Source organism: Macaca nemestrina, chromosome X (assembly GCF_043159975.1).
Source record: "Macaca nemestrina isolate mMacNem1 chromosome X, mMacNem.hap1, whole genome shotgun sequence".
Taxonomy (NCBI): domain Eukaryota; kingdom Metazoa; phylum Chordata; class Mammalia; order Primates; family Cercopithecidae; genus Macaca; species Macaca nemestrina.
The window spans coordinates 109,645,193-109,665,938 of record NC_092145.1 but is presented as its reverse complement, the minus strand read 5'-3'; the positions used below and the strand labels follow the sequence as shown (position 1 = coordinate 109,665,938).

Here is a 20,746-nt window from a genome sequence, read left to right as displayed (position 1 = left end):
ATGTTGTGTGTTCATGCCAAATTTGCCTTCTTTCAATTCCTTTGGGACACCCAGGACACCCAAAAGTTTGGCCTCAGAGTCTTTATATTGGGGTATCCTCTTCCTGGAATACTCTTCCTCCAAATCTTTACCTGGTGAGTTCCTACTTAACCTTTACATACCAGCTTAAATATTTCTTCTTTGAGTGAATCTTCCTGGACCCACCTGAGTAAATTCTCTCTTCCATCCCACCTTCATATCCTGCTGGTTTATTTTCCCAGGGGAGCCCGTAATTTCCCTTCATAGCTCTTGACAACTGAAATGAGTGACTGAGGTATAAGTCTCAATCACTGCGGTTTATTTTAGGGCATGTCTGCGAAGAACACGAATCACAGATACATCCGTGGCTGTTTTTCCAAAGAGGTTCTCAGGAGATTTTGTATTTGTATACTTCCTTAAAGCAGGGAAGGCATGTAGGAAGAGAGGTAGGTAGGTGTTTGGGCGAATAGTTGCATTCCTGTGAGACATTAGTTAATGATCAGTAAATCTACATTTTATGTAAGATAAAGCGAATGTCTGCAAAGAAAAAAGGAGTAAAAGATAAATCTATTATGCAGAAGTCTCTAGGTAGGTGGAGGAAGGAGTCTTGACTTTGTTCTACACCTGGGAGGATAAGCTTGTAATGACATTATCAGTGTAGAATCAAACAGACTTTAGTATTAGGAGCTAGACTTAGATGGTAGACCTAAAGTCACATGTGGCATATCCTTGTTTATGGAAGGCCAGCAAATAACTTAGTCATGGGGGCGGGCAGTCCTTCCCAGATATCTGAGACCTTTTACCTTTCCGTGGAGATCTAGATGATGCATAATATGTTAGGAACAGCTATTCATTTGGAAGAGTGTGTTGCAATGACCTTCCCTTTTGCATTAGAAGTTTGGGGGGTCCTGAAGATTTAAAATTTTCCTTTACACACTCTATCACAATTTTAAGTATTTATTTGTGAGATTGTTTACATAATGTCTGTCTTCACCACTTGACTGTAAATAAACAAGTATTGCTCTTGTTTATTGCTCTTGTTTATGCCCTCAACACTGAGAACTGACACATAGCAGGCAGTTAATAAATATTTGTTCAGTGAATATATGTATAAATGAGTGAATGAATACAAGTTTTTCTCAAAAAGCGTATATTCCTCTCTTAAAGAGGAAGGGCTTTCTCAGTTTGGGAGCCTACTTCAGGGTCTGATGAATAGATACTCTGAAAGATTAAGAGCTATCTTTGATGGCCGGGCATGGTGGCTCACGCCTGTAATCACAGCACTTTGGGAGGCCGAAGTGGGTGGATCAACTGAGGTCAGGAGTCAGGAGTTCCAGACCAGCCTGGCCAACACGGTGAAACCCTGTCTCTACTAAAAGGTAAATACAAAAATTAGCCAGGTGTGGTGGCACACGCCTGTAGTCCCAGCTTTTCAGGAGGCTGAGGAAGGAGAATCGCTTGAACCTTGGAGGCAGAGGTTGCGGTGAACTGAGATTGTGCCACTGCACTCCAGCCTGGGCAACAGAGCAAGATTGTCTCAAAAAAAAAAAAAAAAAAAAAAAAAAAAAAAGCTATCTTTCAGAACTCAGTAAAGTTCTCAACAATGTTCCAAGTCATTTTTATCCTCCAAGTTTGAGCTAAGTATTATACTAAGTTGTTCTCTTTTGCCCACAGTCCTCTCCCTAGGATTTTCACCAGCTTTTCTTTAACCTGAGAAGAGTCAAAAGGAAAAACACAATAAAAATATTCACTATATTTTCCTGAGAATCTAAAACATTTGAAGTTTGCTTAGAGACTTGGCTGAAGCTTTGGATTGTCTCCAATTTTGGCAATCAATTTATCTGGGGCGAAATCAGTTGTTCACAAGGTTGTTTTTTTCTTCAACTTTCAGTTTCAACATGAGAGCTGGAGTTACCCTCTTCGTGGTTCAAATGGAGCAGTTAAACTCAGGGCCCAAGTTGGAAAATCTGACATAAGGAATATATGCTTCCAAACCTCGTGACACCTGGTAGTTATGTTCCAGATTCTGGCTCCTGGGTCCATGGGAGCTGTAAGCTCTGGTCTTTCCAAAAGTTTTGTCATAGTAGTAGGGGAAAGGAACACTTCTTAAGAACAGTGAAAGGGAAACACTAACCTGTCTACTTTCTTCCAGACATCAGAAGTGAAAAGTAAGACAGAGACATTTCTGACCTTGTCTGACTCAGTAGGACAGTGTCAGGATTTGTTTAGAGAGAGAAAGTGACCATCCTTTAAAAAAAAAAAAAAATCCTTATGCTCCCCACTGTTGGTCTCAAGTACATGGTTTAGGTCCAAGCCCTAGGTCTTTTTCATTTCAACACCAAACTCTACACTGGTTTTTGAGATGAAGACAGGGGTTATAGATCTGCAGAACAGCAGAATAGCTGCTGAGTGCTTGAAGAGCCCGTTATAAACCTCCCTTTTCTCTGCCCAAGTATCCAGAACATCTTCCCTATAATGAGTTGTTCTGGACCAGGCTCCATTATTATTCAGCCATGCCCAATCTCTGGGAAGCTGACATACAATAGAAAATGGAGTGATAATTATGCAGCCAGTCTCTGTAGGACTTTTAGGGGAAGAACAGTCTTCTTAGGAAGTTAGTTGCCTAGTCATTTGCTTTAGTATAAAATTTATATATATATTTTATATTGTTGGAACCGAACTGTTGATTCCCTCCTGGGCAGGGGTCGCCGCGAAGGATCACCGACACGAGATTCACAGCAGAGAGTTGTTTATTACTAGCGCGCTAGGGTCCCAAGCTCTAAGTTGGCCCTGGGACCCCGAGTGCTTGTTACAGGTTGTTTATATAGGCAAACACAAGTTCAAACACAGCTTAGGGCGCGAAATTCAAACAAAGCTTTAGGCGCGTGGTAATTGGGTCTGTCTATGGCCTGAGCAAGGTATCTTGTTCTGATTGGTTGGGGCGGGACCTTAGGAGGTTCTTTCCTGGAATTGCTGATTCCGGGAACATCGGGGACATTGAGGCAGGGTGGGACCCCATGAGGCTATCAGGGTGGGACCTCATGAGGCTATCAGGGTGGGACCCCATGAGGCTATTTCCCGGAATTGTCTTTCTGTTTGGGTTCTGGGAACATCGGGGGGCTATCCATGGCCATCTGGGGTTTAAGTTTCACAATGGCCAAGCTTTTTAAATTTTATGAGGCTTAGGAATTATGAGGCCTAGTTTCAATACATATAAATGGCTACTGAGACCAGAGGGAGGGAGGCCAGAGGATGGGAATATGGTCAATGTTTTCCTGATGACTTGATTATCCAGCGATGACCAAAAACTCCAATGGCTACACCAGCTAATGCTGTCCATGAGAAGGCTGAAAGGATCTTTAGAGATCATCATGCTTAGCTCTTGCTTGTTTACTTGGCTAAAAAATAAATACTCTCCTGGTTTCCCTGGGAGTTATTATGGCTTATAAGCAAGATAACAGTTAAAATTCTGCACTTTCATGCTAAGGTTTACAAGGTTCTGTTTCTAGATTTCTCTTCCTGGAGATTCTCTACTTGGACACCCCCTTCAGCCTAAAGATCCCGGAAACATCATGAGGAGCTCTCGTAGGAACTGTTGGATAGAAGCAACTCTGTTGCCACACTGAAGACCAGATTCTGGAGATCCAGCATGGGAATCCAAGCCTGAGACGTGCTGCAGAAGATAAGTACAGACTCCTCAAAGGTGTAACAAAGGCCGAGGACTTGGAAGTCAAGAGACCTGTGTGCAAATCTGCCTTTCATTATAACTGTTTGATCCCACTTAAATCACTTAACTGCTTTGAACTTCAATTCCTCTTTCTGTAAAACAGGAATACAATTACAGTACCTACTTCACAGTTGTAATTAATGAACAAACAAATGTGCAAAGGATCCAATATACAGTAGATGATCAGTATCAGTGACTTGTATCAGAACTTATTTCTTACAACTGCTGTGCCTTACAAATGCTGCCCAACTCTCCATAAGAGACCTATGGTAGAGATGACACTGCTCTTCAGGTCCGTCTTAGAATTTTCAAGGCAATATTTGAAAAATTCTGAACTGATCCTGGAATGGCAACTTTCTTTTCTCCACCCAATTAGTAACTGTGGACCCAATTCAAGTGTCAACTTTATTGCACATATTCCTCAAATACTTTTTAGATCCTACCTAGGGACTAAGGGAAGAGTTCCTCAAGGAAGAGATGCTTGAGCTGAGAGATGAAAGCTGAGTGAGAGTACCCTAGGGAAGGCGAGAGGAGATTATATTCTGGGTAAAGGAGACAATATATGTAAAGATCTTCAGGCAAAAGATAATCTAGTTTGTTGGAAAAACTGAAAGAAAACCAGAAGGCCAGTGAGGCTAAAGCACAGGGAAGGCCAAAAGCCTTATAAATAGAGTAGTTATGCATGGCTGTGCAGTTGGAGCAAAACACAAAAGTACCCTGTCAAAGGGGCATGTGAGGACAGAAACCCAGCCTGTGTTCTCCTTGCTAAACCATGCATTTATAGGGCTCTATCTACCCAGAAGGAGTGCCTTTTTCTACTTTGTCCACCCTTGTTTTAATTTTCAGAAAGATAAACAAAAGTTAGCAGCATCTCTTACGAGGCCATGCATGTTCTTGCTCCTATCTATCACACCATTCTTACCTGGAACTCTTTCCCCCATTCTCTTCTTTGTGCTCCATCCACACAGGTCTTCTGCATCCTCAGGACTTTGCACTTGTTTTGCTTGTTATATTGGGTTTCACTAGCATCTACCCAGTACAATGCCTGGCATACTATTGAGGCCTGATGAGCGTGTTTTAGCGTTGAGTCCAGGACCTGAGGCTGATTTGGCTCCATCCGAGTCTGGACCTGAACCAACTCCAATTGGGTTAGAACTGCTCTGGTCTTCGGGCTAGCGAGGCTGGTGCAATGCCCATTTCGAAGTGCTGGGAGCAGTGAATCTTCCTACCTAGGCATGGCAAAGGGGGCACTTTTTGTCTTGGGGCTGCTAGAATCTTTAGAGATTGAGAGAGTCACAAGGGCTTCTTAATACAGGCAATATTAACTTTTTTTCTAAATGGGATTGAAAGAATTGAGAAATGTGGTTGTTTCAGACTTTCCTGCACTTCAAAACTCAGAAGAGCTTTCTCTAAGTATACATTACAACATATTCAACAAGAGTCTGCCCATCAGCCTAGATTTCTGAAAGAATGATAAGCTCCTACTGCAACCGTTTGTTCAACAAATATTTATTGAGCACCTACAATAATTAATAAAATAGGCATGATCTTTGACTTCACAGAACTTAGATTTTGGTACCATGTTCAGAAATCTCTGTGGGATTATTTTACAGGGGAAATGTGCTTTCTTAAGGTGCCAAATGCTCATTGACAGCTTATATAGCAACTAATCAGGTACAAGAAGAATCAGCCTTCCTTGGGTCCAAATCCTAGTGGATTCTACCGTTTGAGAGCTGTGCTACTACCTTGGGCAAGTTACTTCTTCTTATTTTCAATTTTCTCACTTGTAAATGAGAATAATAATGCTTTAACCTCATAGAATTTATATAAAGATTAAACAAAGTATAATATGTAAAATAGTGTAGCCTAGTGTCAAATCAATAAACACTTCTATATAATACAACATACCCTCATACCCTTTTGTTTTATGGAAAATGAAAATTACTTTTAAGATAAAACTTATCCAGGAAATAGGTCCATTTCTCGGGAACTCAGAATAGTAATCAGAGGAAATGCCATGGCTATGGGAATGTTTCCTACCTGTTATGTCCTGATCCAGGTTGTTATTTTCTTGAGATAGAAACCTTTATCTTGGTGTCCCTCAACCAACCCCAGTGCCTAGCATGGTGCCTGGGAGCACTGCAGATAGAGGACTTGTCCTGTTAATTTCTGTACTCTGAGGGTCTGGTATAGTGTCTAGAACAAAGTATGCATATTATTCAGTTGGTGCAAAAGTAAGTGCAGTTTTTGCCATTACTTTCAATGGCAAAACTTAATAGCTGTATAAGCTTACTTTTGCGCCAACTTAATAGCGGTATAAGCTTATTTCATTCTTACTTTTGCGCCATGTACTTTTGCGCCATGTACTTTTGCGCCAACTTAATAGCTGTATTAGCTTATTTCATTCTCACAACAACCCTCTAAAATGATGCCATTATTATCCTTATTATTAGATGAGGAAGCTAAGGCACAGAGAGATTAAGTCAATTGTCCTAAATTACCAAGCTAAGAGTGATAGAGCTGGAATTTAAACCAAGTAGCCTAGCTCTTAGCCTGCATGGTAACACCTAACACAATCACATAGGAAGTGATTACTAGATATTTGCTGAATAAATGCAATTGCAAGAAAATGTAAATCATGATCATTTAAAGGAAGAATTCCATTATACATGTGTGCTTAATACAATAGCCGTATTCTGAAAAGTTAGATAAAAATCAATTCTTTGTAAATTTCATGCATTTCACTAGTGTGCCCAGCACATTGTAGTTTGAAAAAAAAACCCATACTGAGCTTTAAGGGTTCCTGCTATTCAGAGCAAATTGCGGTGATCCATTTTGTTGTGTCCTTTTGTCAAGTCAGTAATCACCTCCTAAACTGTCTGATTTATAATTAGTTTTTTTCACATACTGGCCTTTTCTAAGAAAGCAGGAAGGGCTGGTATCTATCCTTTTGTAGCTCTTATTCCGATCACCTCTTAAACAGCTGCTCCCTATCCCCCATCAACTAGAAGGCTAGAGAGACAGCTGGTGCCCTCTTCTGGGGGTTTAGGGCTGTTGCATACATTGGGCCCACCACGGGGCATTTCCAGAAAACAATTGTCAACTACTTTTCAAGTCTGATGATAAGAATAGGGTTGGATTTTTATTCTTTCTTTGAAATAAATTGTATCTTTCTGAAAATAAGAAAGTTGACTGTAGTGTCCAGAACGAAGTATGCATATTACATGCATAAATCTATTTCATTCTCACAACAACCCTCTAAAATGGTGCTATTAATATCCATTTTAGAAAATGAAAATAGATAATAATAGGAGACTCAGCCAGGCGAGTCTCCTGAAGCCCTGTTGGGTAGAGGGATGGAATTCCACTGTGGTGCTGAGAAGATGCTTCCTTCAGTTAGATATATTTTATTTATTTATTTATTTATTTTGAGACAGAGTCTCACTCTGTCACCCAAGCTGGAGGGAGGTGGCTCGATCTCGGCTCACTGCAACCTCCGCCTCCCAGGTTCAAGCAATTCTCCTGCCTCAGCCTCCCGAGTAGCTGGGATTACAGGCACGTGCCATCATGTCCAGCTAATTTTTTGTATTTTTAGTGGAGACAGGGTTTCACCATGTTGCCCAGGTTGGTCTCAAACTCCTGGCCTCAAGTGATCCACCTGCCTCAGCCTCCCAAAGTGTTGGGATTATAGGCCTGAGCCACCACACTCGGCCTCAGTCAGATATATTTTATGTATACTTTAAAATCACACGCTATTAATGATAAAATTGAGCACTTGAGGATTATCTACTTGCTAGATACTTTAGATACATTACCTCATTTAATAGAAGTGCAAACAATATCCCCAATTTACAGTTGAGAAAACTGAGAAGCAGAGAGGTTAAGCATTGGCCAAAAAATAACAGAACCAGGAATTTAAACCCAAATCATGCTCTTTCCAGTGTAATATGTTTTCTCTTTCTACTTCTTATGATCCTGTATCAAAATCCCACTACAAAAAGAGATGGCAAGGAAATGTTTTTGACATATGTAAAACCCAATCCAACATCACTGAAACATCAAAGAAAACCATGCCCCAAACCTCTATATGGACCTCTTGCTAGTTGTTCTGACATCTTTTTTTGTTTGTTTTTTTTATGTAGTTGTGTTGAATTCTTTTTTAATGTAGTTGTTTTGAATAGAAAGATAGGAAGTGGGCCGGGCACGGTGGCTCACGTCTATAATCCCAGCACTTTGGGAGGCCGAGGCAGGCGGATCACCTGAGGTCGGGACCAGCCTGATTAACGTGGAGAAACCCAGTCTCCACTAAAAATACAAAATTAGCCGGGCGTGGTGGTACGTGCCTGTAATCCCAGCTACTTGGGAGGCTGAGGCAGGAGAATCGCTTCAACCAGGGAGGCGGAGGTTGCGGTGAGCCGAGATCGTGCCATTGCACTCCAGCCTGGGCAATAAGAGCGAAACTCCGTCTCAAATAAAATAAATAAATAAATACAGATAGGAGTGGTGTTCGCAGCCCCGCCGTTGTCGCTCTCCAACACCAGCGCCGCCTCTTGCTTGCTGAGCTGCAGCCGAAGGACAAGGCGGGTAAGTAAGGAGGTCTCTACGCCGTGGCTCTTACAGAGCGGACTGCCAGCAAATCTACCGGTGGTATAGCATCCAGGGAGCAACTGGCTACAAAAGCCGCTCGCAGGAGTGCGCCCTCTACTGGAGGAGTGAAGAAACCTCATCGTTACAGACCTGGTACTGTGGCACTCCGTGGAATTAGACGTTATCAGAAGTCCTCTGAACTTCTAATTCGCAAACTTCCCTTCCAGCGTCTGGTGCGAGAAATTGCTCAGGACTTTAAAACAGATTTGTGCTTCCAGAGCGCAGCTATCGGTACTTTGCAAGAGGCAAGTGAGGCCTGTCTGGTTGGCCTTTTTGAAGACACCAACCTGTGTGCTATGGATGCCACACGTGTAACAATTATGCAAAAAGACATCCAGCTAGCACGCCGCATACGTGGAGAACGTGTTTCACAGTCCACTATGATGGGAAGCATTTCATTAACAAAAATTTTTTTAAAAATCGCTTATTCCTGTTATTGGTAGTTCTGAACGTTAGTTTTTTTTTTTTTTTTCCCCCCCATGGGGTCAAAATGTGCCTAACTATATGATTGCGAGTGGAAAAATAGGGGACAGAAACCAGGTATCAGCAGTTTTTCCATTTTCATTTTTAATATAAGTGTGGAGACGTAAAGCATTAATCCAAGTTAAAATGTTTCAGTGAACAAGTTTCAGCGGTTCAACTTTATAATAATTATAAATAAACCTGTTAAATTTTTGTGGACAATGCCAGCATTTGGATTTTTTTTAAACAGGTTAATTTCTTATCGACGACAACTAAATGATGTTTGTAGCATTTTTATCATACAGTAGATTCCATCCATTCACTATACTTTTCTGAGTTGTCCTACATGCAAGTACATGTTTTTAATGCTGTCTGTCTTCTGTGCTGTTCCTGTAAGTTTGCTATTAAAATACATTAAACTATAAAAAAAAAAGCAAGATAGGAAGTTTAAATTGGTAACAGACAGAGGTTAAAGAACAAAGAAAATGTTGGGAAGCAGAGAAGGGGTTAGGAAATGAGGGAGTTGTGTGGAAATAGAGTACAGCATTTTCTTGGCTGCCGCTCTACAACTCCTGAGGCTAGAAGTGGCATAGCAGGTTGAGCCCCAGCTTTCTGGGGAATTCAGCTTGCATAAAATGTAATAATAACTAACCTACATCTAGTACTTACTTTGTGCCAGGCACTCTTTTAAATGCTTTACCTCTATTAACTCATTTAATCCTCACAAAAATCCCATTTTACATGTTAGAACATTGTAGCACAGAGAGGCTATGATTTTCATTTTACAGATGAGGAAACTGAGGCACAGAAAAATTGAGTAGTTTATCCAAGATCAAGCTAACAAGTGGTGGAGTTGGAGTTTAAATTTAGGATTCTGCCTCCACAGCTGTGTTCTCACCCGCCATGATATAGAGTTAACCCTTGAGCAACATGAGTTTGAACTGCAGATATTTTTCCATAAATATGTTAGAACATTTTTGGAGATTTTCAACAATTGGTAAAAATTGCAGATGAACTGTGTAGCCTGTAAATATCAAAAAACTTAAGAAAAAGTTACATATGTTATGAATGCATAAATATATGTACAGACTAGCCTACTTTATTATTTTCTACCATAAAATACACACAAATCTATTATAAAAAGTTAAAATTTATCAAAATTTGCACACCCACAGACCATACATGGTGCCATTCACAGTCAAGGGAAATGTAAACAAATGTAGAGATTCAGTATTAAATCATAACTGCATAAAATTATGTACCCACCTCCTGTGGCCATGGTGGTGAGCTCAAGTGTTGAGAGTATCTGCTTAAAATGCCACCATGTGATGCTAATCATCTCCCCTTGAGCGGTCCGCTTTAACAATAACTTGCATATGGAGATAAAAAGTGATCTCTCTTGAGGCTGTAGTGAGCCGTGATCGTGCCTCTGCATTCCAGCTTGGGCAAAAGAGTGGGATTCTGGCTCAAAAAAGAAAAAAAAAGCCATCTCTGTTAGTTCTCCTGTACGTTTCACCGTGTACGTTTCATCGTGTTTAATGCAATATTGTAAACCATGAATAACACCGTGTGACTCACATGAAGTGCCACTACTGCTGCCAGAAGTGCTTCTAAAAAGCAAAGTCATGACATTCCAACAAAAAGTTGAATTGCTTAATATGTATTATAGATTGAGATCTGCAGCTGTGGTTACCTGCCATTTCAGACAGACGATGTAAAACTTAGAGTATTGATAAATACAGTACAATACTGTACATGTATTTTATGTTTTTAAATCTTTTTTTTTTTTTTTTGAGACAGGGTCCTACTCTGTCACTCAGACTGGCTGGAATTCAGTGACACCATTATGGCTCAAGCAATTCTTCCACTTCAGCCTTCTGAGTAGCTAGGACCACAGGTGCATGCACCATCCTGGCTAATTTTTGTATTTTTCATAGAGATGTTGTTTCAGCATGTTGCCCAGGCTGATCTCGAATTCCTGGGCTCAAGCAATCCTCCCTCCTTAACCTCCCAAAGTGCTGGGATTACAGGTGTGAGCCACTGCCCCTGGCCTTAAAATCATTTTCTTTTCTATGGCTTACTTTATTGTAGGAATACAGTATATAAAACATAGGACATAGAAAATATGTTAATTGATTGTTATCCATAAGACTTCTAGCCAACAGCTGGCTATTGGTATAGTCATCCCTCCTCTCTGTATACATGAGATTGATTCCAGGACCTCCTGCAGATACCAAAGTCTGCACATATTCAAGTCACATGCAGTCTGTTTTTCAAAATCCACACATACAAAAAGTCAGTCCTCCATGTAAGTGGGTTTTGCATCCTGCGAATACTGTATTTTTGATCCATGTTTGGTGGGAAAAAAATCCGTGTTTAAGTGGGCTCAGGAAGTTCAAACCCATGTTGTCCAAGGTTGAAGTGTAGTTAAGTTTTTGGGGGGTCAAGTTATACCAAATTCTGACTGCATGGGAGATGGGGGGGTTAGCACCCCTAACCCCCATGTTGTTCAAGGGTCAATTGTATTGCCTCTTCCAATATGTTGTAAGAATAAGTATTGTTTCAGAAAAGATTTACTTCAAGGTATATATGGGTGTGTGCTTGTGTTTGTAATGGGTAGCAATGTAAAATGTATTCATCTTTGTAAGTCACAGACAAAAATATCTAAAAGCACTACTGCTCTAGCAATAGCATTGCTGAATTTTATATCTTCAACCTTAACAGAGGTGATGCCAGATTGCTTTCCAAAATGATTATACCCAATCACACTCTCAACAGCAGTGTGAGATGTTCCATATCTCTCTATGTAGATATTCTATATATTATACTTACGCTCCATATCCTCACCTGAACTTAATAGTGCCAGACTTTTAATGTACTATCAATCCATTTATTGTGCTATCAATACTGGGTGTGAATAGTGTCTTAATGTGGTTTTCAGTTGCATTTTTCCGATTTCCAGTACATCTTTTCATACATTTGACCATTTAAATTTTGCTTATTGTGAATCATCTGTTTATTTCCCTTACTTGTATATTATACAATACAACCCTTACAACAACTCTCTGAAAGAGCCAGCAGTATAGATGAAGAAACTAAGTATGGGAGAAACCTTGCTTAAAGTAACCCAGCTAACGAGTTTTTGAGCTGAAATTTGAGTCCAGGTGTAGAAGACCCCTAATCCTATGCCTTTTGTTTTACACTACATGCCAGGGCCCAAGGTCACGTTAGAAAAAAAAAAACAGATGAGAGAACAAATAAATTTGAACATGTAACCCTATGTCTTGTGTCTAATTAGGCCTTGTGCAATTAACATAGATTATTTCCTTGTGTCCTCACAACAACCTGTGAGGTAAAACCTGTTATCTCCATTTCTACAGATGAGAAAACTAAGGTGTAGAGTAGTGAAGAAATTTGCCTTGGAAGGGTTAAATTACAGTTAGGGACAGAATCGCAACTCAAACACAGATCTGCCTGATTACCAAGTCCATGCCTGTTTCACGATAATGTCTGTCCATAGATATTCCTGGTGTAAGGTAAAGACCTCCCACAAATCAAGCCTGACTCATCATCTCCTACAGCCAGGTCTTGACCTGCTTCCCCACTTTCTCTCCAGATCCCCATATGTTTCTACTTCGGTATGGCCAGGACTATACCTACTATCTTTCTGCGGAATCCTGGTCTGAGGCAACCTTAAAACTGGCTGAGCCCTGCTGCTTCACATTAACCATCTGGGCTAGGTTAGCTCCCATAGATTACTCTTCCACTTCCTCAGGCTTCTCTAATGAAGCCCAATCAGGATCTCAACGCCTTCCATGGTAAACCAGAAAATTGTAAGTCAGAGTCTTTAAATGTGGCTGCACATTAAAATCACTTGTGAACTTAAAAAAATCCTGATGCACTAGTTACAACCCAGGCCCATTACATCAGAATGGTACCCAGGCATTCATAATAGTTAAAGCTTCCCAGATGATTTGAATCTACAGCCAAGATTGGGAACCACTGTTATGGCATCTTCTTCAAGCTCCAGCAGCCATACTCAGTAGTTTCCACATTTTGGGTTTTCATAGGAACTTCTTGGAGGACTCATAAAGACCCAGATTTCTGGACGCCACCCCAGAGAATCCTGGTTCAGACCCAGGAGTCATTCTTAATAATCACCCCAGATAGTTTCACTGCAGATTATTAGCAGACAGTATTTTGAGAAATGCTGCATTAGAGGCATGGAAGTAGGATGGGAACAGGAGGCCTCTGGCCCTTTAAGGATGGATTAAGGGACTACTTTTAAGGCTGTAGGGGCAAGTAGGATCAGGCTGCTTTTTTTCACTCTAGTGGATAAGTTAAGGAAGTGGGTCCTGAAATGGACCTCTCCTTTTAGGTTACCTCAGCCTCTCAATAGGTACTATCTTGTTCTCAGCCCGGGAGAGTGGGAGGGACGTGCTGCCTTGTCCCACCTTCTGTTTCTGTTTCTTCTGATGCAAACAGGCCAAGTTATGAGGAAACTTTGGCCCAGGAGATACTCTTAGAGAAAGCAACATAGGGTCTGCCTGCCTTTCTTTTTCTTGCCCCATCCTTGGTTGTGGAGCCAGGATGCAGTTATCTGCATGAAAGGAAACGGTCAGAGTGACGTCCCTTGGGCTTGTGTTGGGGCCTGTTGTTGAACACTAAGCCTTTCAAGATGGTCCTCCGCAGTATTCTTAGAATTCTTTTTCTTTGTGAGCTGGTCCTTTTCATGGAACACAGGGCCCAAATGGCAGGACGGCAGTCCTCTATTGCCCTCCTGGCTGAGGCCCCTACTTTGCCCCTGATTGAGGAGCTGCTAGAAGAATCCCCTGACGAACAGCCAACGAAGCCCCGGCTCCTAGGGCATTCACTGCAGTACATGCTGGAGTTGTACCGGCGTTCAGCTGACTCACATGGGCACCCTAGAGAGAACCGCACCATTGGGGCCACCATGGTGAGGCTGGTGAAGCCTTTGACCAATGTGGCAAGGCCTCGCAGAGGTGAGTTGTTATGCCCCCATACTGCCCTGGAAGGGAGAGAAGTGGAGAAGAGCTTAGAGAAAAGGGAATTGGTGGATTTACTGTCAGGCTTTGTTGCCTTGTGCGCAGATTGTTTCTTTAGGCTTGGTTTTCAAAGGATGGTAAGCTTGGGAGAAGCCAGAGCCAAGCCTACTTCCCTTTAGGGCATCAACTTAACAGATTGCCTTGGTGCCTACTGAGAAATCTTTCCCAGGCCCCAGGACAACTGAGTGATGTGTCATCACCTATCTTTCACAGAAACTTTTATTGCTTGTGATAGTTCTGAAAACTGTAATTGAGACATATCCAGTTATATTCTTGTGGAGGGCAATTTAAGTGGCGTTTTGCTCTTAGAGTACAGGTTGCTGAGTTGGGGAAACTTCTAAGACCTCAGGAAGGACATAAATAAGCTAACATCTGAGGGTCTGTGTACCTGGCTCTGTGAGCATCTGCTACTGTATTTAATTCTTAATGAATGCTACTATCTTAGCTGTCTTGAGGCAATTAGCCTAATTTTAAAACTAAGGCATGGAGAGGTTAAGTAACTTGCAAATGGTACACAGATAGTGGGTCACAGAGATGGGATTTCAGCTCAAGTCTGTCTGATTCTAAAGTCTGTCAGTAACTTCTTAAGTCTTTAAATGTAGTATTCCAGTATCCTTGTACCCCCGGCAGTTTTTGTACTTGGGCCATACTGCTACTTTGGGATTCTGGTACTGTGTACTTTGGAACTTTTTTTTGTCCCCATCATGATTGATTTTGCTTTTAACATTTGCATCAGATATTGTTCCAGGACAGCAGTGGGCTATTGAAGTGTAGGACTCTCTAGGGAATGCAGACAGTCATCAACTTCAAGGAATTCTTGGGAACCTAGTGAGATCAATCTGTGGCCTTCACTAGTCTCAGAGATGAAAAGAGACAGGACTTAACCCCCTCCCCAAGCAAAACAATAAATATTCTTGTACCTAACCCTTACTGTGAGATTACTGTGTGCCAGGCATTGCAGAAAATGTTTTATAAACTTATCTTAATCCTCACAACTACCAGATTAGGTAGGTAGTATTAGCATACCTACTTGATCGGTGAAGAAACTGAGGATCAGAGTCACTTACCCACGTCATACAACTAGTAATTGCTAGAGCCAGGCATCAAACCCAGGCTGTCAGGACTAAAGCCTGTGTGTTAATCATCATGCTGTTCTGACTCCCCATTGGATTTTAATTGAGTGCCAGGCAGTGTGTTTGGGTTGGGTATATAGAAGCAAATACTTTCCCGACCTCTAGAAGTTCCCAGTATAGTGGAATGGATAGATAATTACATAATAATGTTACAGTATGCCAAGAGCTTTGGAAAGGATAAACAGTAGGGCTCCCAGGACTTTTGAGAAGAAATGGTTCATTGCTTGAAGTGAAGAGACTGTGGGAAGGCCTCATGAAGGAGATAGTACTTGAAATTGACCTTGCAGAAGGAGCAAAGAGGCCATGCATTGAGGCAGATAAGTGCATTCTGATTTAGGAAAGAGAAAATGGTGTGGGTAGAGATTCATTGAAAAATATTCATTTGGCATCTACTGAGTACTAGGCATACAGATGTGATCAAGATAGGTAAAACCCCTACTCTCATGAAGCATATGTTCTCATAGGGGAGACAAATAAGCACATACAGTTAAATCGTAAATTGTGGTTAAGTGCTCTCAAAGGATGAAGTAGGTTGTTAAGGTAGAGAATGGCAACAAAACCTTCCCTTTCCATGGAGTTGTCAGGGAATGTATCTTTGAAGAAGTGCCATTTGAGCTCAGATCTACAAGATAAACTAGGTATAAGAAGAGTAGGGAGAAGCCTGATTTAGGCAGAGGAACAACAGGTGCAAATGCCTAGAGGGTGAAAACAAGTTTGTTCCAATTGAAGAACAGAGGAAAATCAGTATGGCTGGATCCTCATGAACACTGTGGGAAATGGCAGGATATGAGGCTAATGAGAAGCAGGGACTTCTAGGCTGTGATAAGGGATCTGGATCCTAAGTGCAGCAGAAAGTTGCAAAACATCAAGCACTTTGGGAGGCCAAGATGGGAAGATCACTTGAGCCCAGGAGTCTGAGACCAGCCTGGGCAACATAGGGAGACATGTCTCTACAAAAAATAAAAATACATTAGCTGGGGGTAGTGGTACACACCTGTGGTCCCAGCTACTCAGGAGGCTGAGATCAGAGGATCATTTGAGCCTGGGAGGTTGAGACCAGAGGATCATTTGAGCCTGGGAGGTTGAGATTGCAGTGAGCCGTGATTGTGCCACTGCACTCCAGCCTGGGTGACAGTGAGGCCCTGTCTCAAGGAAAAAAAAAAAACCCAAAAATTAAGAAAAAAATAGGCTTGTACAGATGATGTGAGACTAGAGAGGAGGATGCCTAGAATTAGGCATGTATCCTGGTCTCACTGTGGAATATACTGGTATCTAGGGACTCTGGAAAGGATCCAGAGACAGATGACAGATTCAATCACACAGGATGTGTGAGTCAGCCCTTTCCCTGAAAAGCTCTGACCAGACCCTTCCTGGCTCTGATTCTTAGCAACCCCATCCTGCTTCAGGAAACATGTGATGTCAAGGTCTCAAAGAAAAGGGCAGTTCCTCCCCAGACAGACTGCTAGAGGTTTGGGTTGGGTTCCTTTATAGCCAGGGTGGAGCAGGTTTAAGGGTGGGCCTCTAAGAAAGATTACTGTAAGATGGGAGTGTGGAATAACTTGAGAAAGCAAATACAAGCCTGACTTGGATTTGTGTGAATAATGTCTAGTGCCCCAAACCCAAGGGTATATTAAGCATGAGTTGGAATTTGAACTTTTATTTATTTTTTTGAGATGGAGTTTCACTCTTATCGTCCAGGCTGGAGTGCAGTGGCATGAACTCGGCTCACTGCAACCTCCGCCTCCCAGGTTTATGCCATTCTCCTGCCTCAGCCTCCCGAGTAGCTGGGATTACAGGTGCCCGCCACCACGCCCAGCTAATTTTTTGTATTTTTAGTAGAGATGGGGTGTCGCCATGTTGGCCAGGCTAGTCTCAAACTCCTGACCTCAGGTGATCCGCCTGCCTCGGCCTCCCAAAGTGCTGGGATTACAGGCTTGAGCCACTGCACCCAGCCGGAATTTGAACTATTAAAGATATTCTGGGGCTGGGTGCAGTGACTCAAAGGGCAGCTAATCCCAGCACTTTGGGAGGCCAAAGCGGGCAGATCGCTTGAACCCAGGAGTTCGAGACCAGCCTGGCAACATGGCAAAACTCTGTCTCTACAAAAAACAAACAGAAAAAGCTGGGCATGGTGGCACATACCTGTAGTCCTTGCTATTCATGGGGGCTGAGGTGAGAGGATCTCTTGAACCTGGGAAGTCAAGGCTGTAGTGAGCCATGATTGTGCCACTGCACTCCAGCCTGGGTGACAGAGTGAGACTGAAAAAAAAAAAAAAAATCTGGAACATCAAGATGTAAAAGAACTTCTGTGTTAAAAATGCCACAACTAATGAAGAATTCCAGGTTTGTGGATTCTGTGGAGAAGGACTAGGTGAATAATATACAAATTAACATGGAATTATTTACTGATTAGATGTCGGAAGATGAGAGGTGGCTTTTTCCTGAGGTGCAAGGCTTTTGTAATCTTTGCTCTTGACGTTTGCCAGGAGGGGGCGCAGAAGTTTGGAGCAGCATGGATGCAACCTTTCAATCCTTTGGCCGTTGGGTGTCAGCACTACAGTTTGGATTAAAGCTCTTATTCACGAAGCAGCATCCAGCTTTTAGTAGACTTCTCAGCAAACAAAATATTTATGTGATCAAGACTCTGTTGAAAATAGTATTTAGAGGAATAGTGGTAAAATGAATGAGGTAAATGGAGAACAATTTCCAGCAAGGAATGGTAAAGAGAGAGATTAAGGGCCAAAGGAGGAAAAGATGCTTAAGAAGCAATTCTTGAAGTAGATGAAAGGCAGAAGTGGTAAGATAGCTGTCTGTACTAGAAGATGATAGAAAAAATTATTTTGTAGTGCCTTGGTCCTGAGTTTGAAATTATAGCAGGCCATACCACCCAATACTGAATTGTTGTCCCAAAGCTGCATCTGTATACTGATGTGACATGAGACTCTTTCTTAATCCATGTATGTTTCAACAATTCTAAATGGACACATTTAATAGTCAACTAATAATAATATTGATCTTCTCCCCTACATACAGTATGCACATAAGATAATTCTATATTTGAGTTTTTTCCCCCTGAGCCCAGCATGGTAAGTAATCTAACAGTGAGATAGTTTCTCTAAAGAAAAACAGACTTGGGTTCAAATCTTAACTCTACCAGATACCGGCTGTGTGTCCTTTGTCATAGCTTCTCTGAGCCTCAATTTCCTTATCTACAAAATGGGGACAATAACTATCTCATAAGACTATTGAGGATTAAAGAACTAATACATGTAAAGCATCTAGTATATTAGTAAGTGCTCAATAAATGATAGTATCATTACCTTGAGTTAATTTTAGAGCTGATTATAGCTATCAGTCTATATCAAGCCAGTTTGTGAGGAAGATTCAGGTTAGGAGGTAAGAAGCTAAACCTCTGCTCTTGTTCCCTCTTACTTCTGCAGGTACCTGGCATATACAGATCCTGGGCTTTCCTCTCAGACCAAACCGAGGAATATACCAACTAGTTAGAGCCACTGTGGTTTACCGCCATCATCTCCAACTATCTCGCTTCAATCTCTCGTGCCATGTGGAGCCCTGGGTGCAGAAAAGCCCAACCAAGCACTTTCCTTCCTCAGAAGGAGATTTGCCAAAATCTTCCCTGATGTCTAATGCTTGGAAAGAGATGGATATCACACAACATGTTCAGCAAAGATTCTGGAATAACAAGGGACGCAGGATCCTACGACTCCGTTTTATGTGTCAGCAGCAAAAATATAGTGATGGTCTTGAGCTCTGGCATGGCACTTCGTCCTTGGACATTGCCTTCTTGTTACTGTATTTCAATGATACTCATAAAAGCATTCAGAAGGCTAAACTTCTTCCCAGGGGCATGGAGGAGTTCATGGAAAGGGAATCTCTTCTTCTCCGGAGAACCCGACAAGCAGATGGTATCTCAGCTGAGGTTACTGCCTCTTCCTCAAAACGTAGTGGGCCTGAAAATAACCAGTGTTCCCTCCACCCTTTCCAAGTCAGCTTCCGCCAGCTGGGTTGGGATCACTGGATCATTGCTCCCCCTTTCTACACCCCAAACTACTGTAAAGGAACTTGTCTCCGAGTACTACGCGATGATCTCAATTCCCCCAATCATGCCATTATTCAGAACCTTGTCAATCAGTTGGTGGACCAGAGTGTCCCTCGGCCCTCCTGTGTCCCGTATAAGTATGTTCCAATTAGCGTCCTTATGATTGAGGCAAATGGGAGTATTTTGTACAAGGAATATGAGGGTATGATTGCTGAGTCTTGTACATGCAGATGACAGCAAAAGTACAGCTAGCTCAAGTTTCCCAGGAAATTAGAGGAGAGTTTAAAATATCAGTGTTAAAGCTGCAAGTAATCCTGTACCAATCTGTACATTATATTTCTTGCCTTAAGTGTTACTTAAGTCTCTTCCCCCACTTGTGAGCTAGTCAGTTTATAGAAACAGTTCTGATACCAGTCCCCTAGCATGAATCAGTACAGTTTGACCACTAATCAGAGCCCTTAATGCTTGGGTAAAATGTCCTCTATTTTATTTTCCTTGGGGCTTTGTCAAAAGTCAGCAGTCAGTAGTGGTAGAACTTCAGAAATTTTTCAACTTTTCCCAGCTTGGGAAAGGTAGGTTTTTCCTAGTGTCCATATTCTGAAGCTCTGGAAGATTTGGGGTGGTGAAAATAGCTTGGGATTTTATACTGCCCTTCTTGCCTCCTATGTCCTAGAAACTACTAGTAGCTAATCAGACAAATTGCCTGCTTCCGTGTTTGTAATACCTTCTAAAACTTTTCTCAGACAGACTGGAAAATTTTCAGGTAACAGTCTTTATAGAAATGTTTTGAGGGGATAGAAGGAAGGAAATCTTTTTCTAAACAAGCAGGGCTTTTCCTCTTAGCCTCTGAATCTGGGAAAAGTACCTGGGATTCTTTCCTGTCCTAGGTGAGTACAGTAGCCTTTAATGAAGCCCATAAGGAAACTAGACTATGGAGCTGTCTGAGATAATCTACTTCAAACCTGCATTTATGGTGAAGAAGAGAAAATCTGTCATTGCTGATTAGCATTATGAATGGGGGAGTTATTTTTAAGTATTCTATGAAACAATAGAGTTCAGAGTATTTTCCTTATGTGATGCTTAAACCCCTGTAAATTACCCCACAAAGAAAGTTCCCTGGTGGCTCAGAGGCTGGGAGTTGGCCTGATTGGGAGTGCAGGGGATTTGAGGGCTGTGAAGGAAGGACTATGGGATAAGGGTGAAACCTGCGAAGGCCTGCAGCTGACTTTATTCTGGGCTTGCCTGTTTCATGTGTTCAGTTTGAATCTGGACCTGGGTCTCTGAGGGAGAAGGGCTTGTTGTCTTTGGGAGACATGGAATGATGCCTTGAAATAAATGATGCTTGTAGTGTGACTCCTTTCTACTCCTATACTGTATTTAAATGATGGGACTGGGTTTTGTTGCAAATAAATCATTTTGTTGTTGAAGAAAATCTTGACTGTTTTTAGAATTGAGAGAGAGTGGAAGGAATTTATTTCCTTTGTTCTCTTTAGCTATGGCTAGGACTTCAACCCTAATCCCTGAGGGGCAGGGCTGGAACATCCTCTGAAGTTCTTCTCTCTTAAGGAAACACTGCTAGCCATCAGCCCTCGCCAAGGTGCCCCTTTAGGGAAGCCCCTGAAACCCAGTAAGT

The 20,746-nt window shown here is 41.8% G+C and overlaps 1 protein-coding gene across 1 annotated transcript; it reads left to right on the top strand.

The window, feature by feature from the left end:
* Positions 1-13,203: 13,203 nt before the first annotated feature.
* Positions 13,204-20,537, top strand: LOC105493948 (bone morphogenetic protein 15). Its single transcript, XM_011761998.2, has 2 exons — positions 13,204-13,857; positions 18,494-20,537. The coding sequence occupies exons 1-2, from the start codon at positions 13,533-13,535 to the stop codon at positions 19,345-19,347; spliced, it is 1,179 nt and encodes a 392-aa protein (XP_011760300.2). The 5' UTR covers positions 13,204-13,532; the 3' UTR covers positions 19,348-20,537.
* The last annotated feature ends 209 nt before the right edge of the window (positions 20,538-20,746 follow it).

Excerpts from the sequence above, each read along its gene's own strand:
- LOC105493948 (XM_011761998.2), top strand. The coding sequence starts at position 13,533 with ATGGTCCTCCGCAGTATTCTTAGAATTCTTTTTCTTTGTGAGCTGGTC. Across the intron at positions 13,858-18,493 it reads TGTGGCAAGGCCTCGCAGAG|GTACCTGGCATATACAGATC; the intron begins GTGAGTTGTTAT and ends TTACTTCTGCAG.